The 9,182-nt window shown below is 44.5% G+C and overlaps 1 protein-coding gene across 1 annotated transcript; it reads right to left on the reverse strand.

The window, feature by feature from the left end:
* Positions 1-1,646: 1,646 nt before the first annotated feature.
* Positions 1,647-8,759, reverse strand: jcadb (junctional cadherin 5 associated b; the record flags this gene model as incomplete). The annotated part of the gene is made up of 3 exons (XM_083991009.1): positions 1,647-1,681; positions 2,384-6,303; positions 8,416-8,759. The coding sequence occupies 3 exons, from the start codon at positions 8,757-8,759 to the stop codon at positions 1,647-1,649; spliced, it is 4,299 nt and encodes a 1,432-aa protein (XP_083847135.1).
* Positions 8,760-9,182: the final 423 nt, after the last annotated feature.

Genomic DNA, 9,182 nt, shown 5'->3' on the forward strand with positions numbered 1-9,182 from the left:
GACTGACTCTTTTAGCATATGAAAAAGCACTATCAAATTGGAAATCATGGCACAATCAAAAAGTTTCCCTCATGTCGACACTTGCGTTGATGAACCCTATCATTCACTGAAACCGAATCGTGTGATCAAGGCACACCACAGGGTCATCCCTTCCCATATCACTCTTAACATTTTAAAGCACTAGAAAATTATGTATACTCTCAATATGATACTATACAGACATATGATACTTTCAGCTTGATATAAGCGTGGAGAAATAAAATTTCATGGTTGAATAAAAAATATCTCTTAAAATATTTAAAATATACTTTATTTTGTGCATTATGCAAACTCATTAACAATTTGATGATTAAAAAAAATAAATATTCCGTGAAATGTTGTCTCTTTGCGATACAGATGTATGAACATAGATATATATCATGAAGTAAAGCACCCACCCCCCGTTAAATACCCATATACCCTGACACGATTCCATATCCCTGTAATATAATTTGAATGACAAGTTCACATTAAAACTCCTGACCATGGTTCCTACACATAGCTCCACTACACCACTGAGCTGTTCATACAACAATATTGCTCTACTGATCTTTTTTTTTTTTTTTTCATTTTCCCTATATCCATCTTTAATGTTATCAAAGTTGCTGACCACCATTTCAACTCATTCTGTGCCTTTATTGCTTCCTGAAATTACCTGGAAAATGGGAGCTATACATCAAATTAATCAGGCATTTAACCAGAGACTTCACCTGATCCAACCAGGAAATACACATCTGGTTAAAGAAGGCGACTCTCCCTCTCCAGCGTAGAACCAATGTATCGTATAATAGGTCACTGATCTATCATGTCATGTGGTATAGAGTCACTCTTCACTGAAGAGCTCTATGGGTTATGGTTGCAGTGTGTGTACAAAAGCAATGAGACAGGGCACAATGTCATTGAATTTTAAAAAAAGAAAGGCTAATTTATCTCGTCTGAAAATCAAAACAGTTCTTGAGCCAGAGACAGTGATGTCCAGTTCTAAAACAGCTGTTGCTTTACCACAACAATCAGATGCGCAGTTTATTTTGGTTGAGTTTAAATGCAACAGAATAGGTTTGTGACAACAACCCTTCTATGTCTACGTTAGGTTAAACATAAACGCTTACATTCATATCCTTAACGGCTCTCCCGTAAATAAACAGGTTTGTTCAGTATGCAAAGAAATGTCTTGACTGTATTCACTATGGACATTTTAGAAGTTCTAGTATGCGCGACATAATTGCATAATGTCTGCCAATGAGAAAAGCATAGGGAGGATAGAATAGAAAGGACAAGCCGCTACAAGAAGACTAACTAGTAGAAACCCTATAAGAGGATGGGGTTGGGGATGGAGGACAGATGGGGTAAGTGGGAAGATAAGTTTGGGAAGGCCGGGGAGGGATTCGGGGTGGAAGTTGCCCCTCGAGTTAAAGGGGCACCTCCCTTTGGCAGTGGAACAGCACTCTTAGAAGTCAACGCAGCGCCGAGGGTGAGGGTGTACACAATGCTCTTGTCGGACAAGAAGGCCATTTCAGTGTCAAGATGAGATGAAGGCATTCTAGTAGGCAGCCAGGTCACAGTGTTGGAGCTAAAAACCTCAGATGGAGATGATGGTCGTAGTCTTTCTATAATGTCTCCACTCGGCTGGGATCATGGCGTTCTGAGACATGAGAAGGAAAATAATTAATTTGTAAGGACAGTCAAAACAGTCAAAAAAAAAAGGTTTCATTGAATTTCTTAAGGATGGTAGAAGACTTTGATCTTTGGACAACTGATACCATCTTGTGGAGATGTCTTTAACAGCAAGGCCCAGTGACAGTTTCTTCCATTTTGACAACTTACATTCACCAAAGATAAATTAACAATAGATTTTTCATATTTTATGCACACAGGCATCCATGTTCTTACACAAAAAACTTTTTTTAATGTAAATTTTTAAGATTGTTGAGGAAAATGCTTGTAACATAAAGAAATAAACTGCTGCAACCATCTCTCTTAACACAGTTGGACATCTCTTTCACAGAATAAAAGCTGAAGCACAGTCTTTCCAAATGACCCACTCTTAGTTTTCTCAGTAGCCTGTGCTCCTAATTTCCTATATGCCAATAAACTCATTGATGGTTTAGTCTAGTTATTCTGGGGCATACAAAATAAATCAATGGATAATAGGGAAATCTTTATTAAATATTTTTAATAATCTTTTTTTTTTTTTTTTTGGTAGTCATCTGAATTTGTGCAGAGGCACAGGATAAATCTTAAATATTAATATTAATGTCACCATGAATTATTCTTTTGTAAAGCTGCACAGACATTCATCCAAACAACAAGGATCCATATTTTCATCAAATTTTCTTTATCTTACCTGAGAGAGATGACTCCTCATTTTGTAACACTGTCTCCTCTGAGTCCTGCTGAGAATGAGTGACTTCTTGATCATTCTCGTGTCTCTGAGGAGCAGGATGGATCTCCTCCACCTGTTCGTCCTTGCCCTCCCCCTCGGCCTCTGCTTCTGCCTCTGCCTCTGCCTCCCCTTCCCCAGAGTCAGTACTCCTGATGCTGAGGCGCCTCATACGGTACATAACGTCCACCTCCCTCATCCGAGCCATGCGCTCAACTGCCACCCGACCTGGAGAAACAGCTAGCTTGTTCTGTAACGCCTCGATTCGGTTGGGCGGGCCCCTGCTCTTCCTCTCCCCCTCCAAGCTAAGAGACAGCCTACGGTCTAGGTTTGGGGGAACTGAAAGTGGCAGTCTATCTGGGGGAAACTCTGGTAACCCTGGGTGGTCTCGCCCCAGATGAGTCCGTAGACTAAGTCTATGCTCTGGGACAGCAAATGGCTTCTTCTCTTGCTCCTGCTTGTCATCCAGTATTGTATTTTCTTGTCTGTCACACTCACTTTTCACTTCAGCTGACTGTTTGTTCACACTGTCTTCAGGTGTTTTTTCTGTTATAGACTCTTTCTCTCCTTCTTCATCTTGTTTAGTTAATGTTTCACTAACTCTCTGCTCCTCTGTGACTTGGGGCTCTGCAGGCACATCATTTGCTAGTACAGTGGATGCGCTCTCCTCTGTAGCTCCATTCGCTGGTATGCTCTCAGCAGGATCAACTGCATGAAAATTGTCCAAGTTTTCTGCCTGAGCATTGTCTGTTTTTTCACCACCTCCCACATTTTCTTGTGTCATTGAATGCTGTTCCCTTGTTTCAGCACACAGATCAGACCCTGACTGATTTAAACTTGAGTCATTTGGTTCTTCTGTTTTTGTATCTTCTGCTGGACTTTCTAAGGCAGCACGTTGTGGTGGACTGCCATTTTGATTGCCTGAACTGTCCGAGCTGTTCTCCTCATGAAGTGGAGGCAATGGGCCCTGTCTCATCTGATTCTCAAGCTCTCTTTTACAAATAGGGCACTCCTCCTCTGATTCAGCACTAAGATCTTGAAGAGGCTCTGCATCATTAGGTTTGGAATTGCCTGTGGACGCCTTATTGCCATCCGTTGGGTCTCTAGTCGGACGCAAAGTCTGACATATGTCCTCATAATCCGGAGGACTAGTGAGTGTAGAGGCATCCTGCATGGGCTGCCTATCTGCCCATGGCACCTCAGCTGCTGCGGTGTGCGTTGTTGGACTGAAGTCACAAAGTGGTGTCTCGATAGGCTCATCTGGCAGGTCTAGTTTTACTGTCCTGCCGTCATTGCTCCGTCTGCGCGAAAGATGCGTAATGACCCTGTATTCTCTGAATCCTGTCTCCCGAGGTGGAACAGGGAGTTCCTCCCTAAGCTGCTTGCTGAAGGTTACCGACTTTGTTGCAGGCCTGGAGAAGGCGCTCTTGACTTCCCTGTATTCTGGGTCAACAGACCAGCTTACTGCACTGCGCCTAAGGCTGCTGGGCTTGTTGAGAGGTTCTGATGTTAAGCGGATTTTTATACGCTCAGGGATTTGTACAGAACCATTTGGGACTTTATTGCTGGCAGTGCCTAGCTCCAAGATGTCTTTGTAGGCCTCATTTAGGTCCTCTATGCACTTGTCAACGCTGGGCTGTTTGCTGTTCTGCTGCTTTTGTTGATCCTGGACTTCTTTTTTGATGGTCTCCAGCTCTTTGACAGCATCCCATGGTCGCTGGCTGACCGGTTTAATAAGGAACTGTTCAAATTGCTCCTGCCCACTGTTTGCTGCTGGTTTGGTCTCCTCCACATTTCCTGAGGGTGGTACTGCTGGCTGCTGAGCTGTGCTCTTGTTCAGCTGGTTGGAGAAGGTGGCTGTCAGGGAGAAGGCGCTGTTGCTTGACAGTTTCAGGCTCTTTACTCCCTTTATAGGAAAACTGAAGGCAGTGGCCGCGACACCGCTGCTGTCAGGTGGAACTTCAGTACCTGGAGGGACAGGTTCTTGTTGTGCTTCCTTGTTTTCAGGGGCAGGTTTTCGGGCCTCTGGGCTAGTTTGTGTCTCCTGGTCTCGATACTGGTTTGAAGGCCAGGATCCTGACAGTTTCAGCTCCTTGTAATGGTTGATCTTGGGGGGTCTACAGGGTACTCTTTTAAACATTTTGCTGCTAGCTCTACTGCTTGTTTTGCTGCTCGCTATGCTACCAGTTAGTGCTTGCAGCTCAGCTTCAGCTGAAGATGTGCTTTGGAGACTTTGGTTTGTTAAGTGGCCAGTTTTATTATCACTTGGACTGTCAGCTGGGTCTGGTGACTTCTCATTGTTGTTATTCTGATCACGGATTGTCCCAGTGAGCTGTGGAGTAACAGGGACAGACACCAAACAAAAAATTGTCTCACTAAGTCTCTTTTTCAGATTCTTGGATTTGTCTTTCTCTGGTGGATCAGGCTGTTCCACCTTTTTTACTTCTGTCACAGTTTCAGAGACACCCTGGTCAGCCGGCTTGCATGGGGGAGGAGGAGGTTTACCCAGAATAGATGAAGGAAAAAACTGACTTCTGTTTTGTTCAGGAGGTGCACTGTCACTTTTTTTGTTCATGCCCCTGGTGCACCATCGAATACTGCTAGTGCTATCGCTTTCAAGGAGAGCTGTTTTGCGGCCATCAGTATTGGGAGCTGGCCCCTGTTGGGGAGGAAAGGCACTATCATGTGTAGATTGTCCTAAAATCTTAGTGGATGGAATCTCTTTGTTGATGTTACGGATCTTGTCTGAGTCAGTGAGAGAATTTCCACTAGGCCCTCCTGAGATTTGCTTCACTCTTGGGTCTTCAGTGGGTAGTTGACGAGCATGACCTGGTTGTTGTTCTTCATGTCCAGAAAGTACCTGTCTTCGATAGGACGCACCACGTTCTCCATAATGCTCCAGCCATGAGCCACTTGCCTGTCTGGAAAGCCACCTTCCAGGATCTGAGCTGTGCATCTGCAGAGCTTCCGCCCTCCATCTTAGGCTTGCCATTTCATTGCGGTTGAATGAAACTGCTCTTGGGGGTAGGGCTCTTTTATAAGATGGGGGTGGGATGTAGCCAGGGGGCTCCATTCCAGTGATGGCAGAGTGTTGTGCGAAATAGTCTTGTCTCAGCTCCCCACCCCGTGGATAATAGAAAGACCTGTCTTTTTGTTTGGCACCCTGCTCTATAGCAAGCATCTCTGCGCTACCCCTAGTCTGCTGGTGAATCTCATATGACGGAGGCTTTAAAGGCCTGCTGAACCTGGGCTTTGGTAAAAGTGCAACATGGCTGCTTGGCCCAGAATTCCTACTCCAACGCTCCCTGCCAAGAGCACCACTATAGATATACCTACTATAGGGCCCGGAGAAGACAGTGCTGCTTATCCTCTGCTGTCTATCAGGTAGGCTCGGCCTGGATGCAATAAGCTCTCTGCCATCAATTCCATCAGGTGACAAAACTCTGGGGAGAGACTGAGACTTTGCTTTAGTTCTAGGGTGAAAAAACCCCTCAGGTGTCCTCAAGCGATACTGGTCCTGAGCCCACCTTTCCCCATCCCCATCCGAAAGCTGCCTTCCCAGGCCCACAGCAGGCCTCCACTCCTCTGTACCGAGGCTCTGGCATTTTCTCTCCCCAGTCACCCGTAGCTGACCAGGACCTGCATCCGGGTCCCTTAGCCAGGATATGTCCTCCCATAACTGCTGCGCTCGCCTTTCTGCCCTGTGTTCCTCCGCTGCGATCAGGGCCTGTGGCCTCCATGCACCAGCAGAGGCCCTCAGCTCCCTGCCATCAGCATAGTCCAGAAGGATGCTGAAGTCCTGGCCTCGCCTGCGCCAGTAGGAAACATCCCTTTCGTCATGGCTCAGTGGCTCTGAATAAGTCAAACTAGGAACATCATAGAACCTAGAAAGACAGAAAAGTTCAGTGTTAATAAGACAGCCACTGTCTAATAAAAAGAGAGTGAGGTTGACTCTTGCTATATTTGTAGTTACAGAGCTTTATCCGTCATACAGTCCCTAAACACAACTATCTGATAATCAGTACTCTTTTATGTGATAATAACGATTTGATAATGTTAAAACTGTAAAATGATGCAACACACCGCTTTTTGAGGTTCATTCATTGTTAACTATTAGAAGCGGCATGTTCATGCCAGTCTCAAGCATGTGTTTTGGCTTTGGCAGTATCGGCTTTCCAACGCAACTTAATCATGGAGAGCGAGCACATATGAGACAGAAGTGCTTGAGTCAGCGGCTCCCAAGTCCCTTAAAGACGCCATGAAATTGTGATGTTACTGCAATATGATCTGCATATTAAATTGTGCTGACCTTATATTAGAAGTTGGTCATCTGGATGGCAAAAGAAAAAAACATCCCAGCAGCCTACCTGATCTGATACAAAAGCAAAAGTTCCTCTCCCCCCTTGTTTAATTGATCACATAACTCGATTAGCAAGATCAAACTGTACCTTTTTTATAAACAGAATTCACAATAGAGAATACAGCTTCTATGATAGCGTTCTGCACCACTATGTGACACATTAAAAACACCATGGAGAAAAATCAGAAGGAGTGGGCCTTTCTGATTGTTGCTAGGGTGAATATGTAATATCACAAGCATTCCTAGAATTTTAAAGATGCTCGATGAAATTAACACAAAATGGCAACTGTGTGACGAGTGGCTGTTGGCAGGTTCAATACAGTGGTTCCACTGTCATGTGATAAAGCAGTGCAGCCTGGAGATAATTTTAGTTACAGTTCCATATTTACCTCGTAGGTACAGAATATATGGCAGTATTGCATGTTGCATTGCAAAAACCATCATCATAGAACAAGCATACCTAATCATAACAGATTAAGTCGAAAAAATCAGAGCCTCACTTCCTCATGTTAAAGAGGGTCATTTTGTTAAATTACACCGTAATTTTAATTTCCTAATTTCCTCAAGCAGTGTTGGTAATTTTCTTGCTGTGGTGGAGCAGCACCGCTGAATGATGCAGAGGAAGCAATGTGAAATCCATGAATATCCCCAGGTCATCAGTCACATCCAAGCATGTTTGACAGTCACAGCACCCTCATGACAATCAGTTATAAAGGAATGAGGAACAAGTGTGGATTTTAAATCCTTGCTGAAAATCAAATATAACCATATGATCCTCTAAAAAAAATACATATCAATAAATGTATTTTCTCATGTAGTCATATTTATTATACAGCCATGATTTGCAATTAACAGTTCAATTTTAAAATATGAATGTAGAATCTAACATTAAAATATATATTTTAAATATATATTAAAGTGTATTTATGTATCATTTTGTTAAATATCAAGTCTAACGAATAAGAAAATAGAATTCAAAAAAATGAATGAATCTCAATTATCCCTTTTGAACAGCTCCATCTCATATCTGCACTGCACTAAATCACTGTTAGTCACTGTACTCATTCATTTAAGCAGCAAAGTCAATGGATCATCCTCAGCAGCATATGCTGCTGTATGGCTGAGGGGAGCCACGCTGTGCACACTTGCCCAGCAACATGCTTACATCACAGAGCACGTGCTGGGCGTGATTCAGTGTGCCAGTGTTTACAGTGGAGTGATTACGCGCCTGTCTTGAGGCATGTTCAGTTCTCTTCAGTTTGCTCACTGTCTAGTGCTGCTGTTTACATCTGCCTGCCTCGTGGAGGCTGTGGAGACGATACCAGTGCATGGGTGGGCTCCACAGAGACACAAGCCACCCCTCTATGCAGGCATGTAAACAACTCAAACGAGTGCAAAGGCACCTTTCATAATTCCTTATATCTATATGTCAGTGGTGCTGCTGCAGCCACAGTGTTCTGCAGCTCTGGAAGGAGGGGAAAGGGAAGAGGAGGAGAGAGAAAAAAAAAACCCTGCGCAGTGCAGACTCACTTTTGCATGCAATACCAAAGGGCCCCAGCGAGAAGAGGGGGGAGAGGAAAAAGGGGAAGGTAAAGGGTGTGGGGGATTGCAAAAGAGAGGGAAAAAAACCACTCACCCACTATCTGTGGCGAGAGAATCACCCAAGGGCTGAGCGTCACCTAGGATACCGATGCCAATGCCGATGCCGATGCCGGCTTCTTTTCTCCTTAGGTTCCTTTCCCCGCTCTCGTTGTCTATGGCGGGGTAGCCCTTCACCAGAGCCTGCCTACTGCTGTAGATGCCTGTGATAGATGCCCCCCGGTCCGCCTCATACCCGTTCAGTGTCCCCCGGCCAGCCCTGTTGTCCACAAGTTCACGCTGGCAATCAGCAGGACGCTTGTCATAAGGCGTGGCAGACGGAGGGCCGCTCTTGGGCAATTTATATCCGTGTGAAATGAGAAGGTCCTCCACACTGTACATGGTGGTGTCTCTCTCACTTCTGGGCAGGAGGGCAAAGGTGGGTGTGTTGCCTTATGCGCAGTGCTGCTGGTGGAAGCTGGAGCACGTTTGCTCAGCAGAGGCCATCACTAAGGAGAGGAGGACAGGGGGAGTGAAGAGGGAACATGTGAACAGATTATTCCTGCATGCACCTAAATTGCAGACGTGTCATTCCCAACACACGAGTTCATGCCAGAAAACAGATGTTTGCGTTCAGATGATGGGATGATACATAACGGCTCAATGTGCTATTTTGAAAGCTCATTTTGTCCTAAATTAAACATGAACATGAGCTAAACATAACTCAGTCTTTTGTACCAACATTATTGTGTCTCCAAGGGCAACTCTGATACGTTCAAGTAAAAATACCATCTTTTTTTCTCTTTTTTCTCTTTTTTTGTCTCT

Source organism: Trachurus trachurus, assembly GCF_905171665.1.
Source record: "Trachurus trachurus genome assembly, chromosome: 17".
Classification (NCBI taxonomy): Eukaryota; Metazoa; Chordata; class Actinopteri; order Carangiformes; family Carangidae; genus Trachurus; species Trachurus trachurus.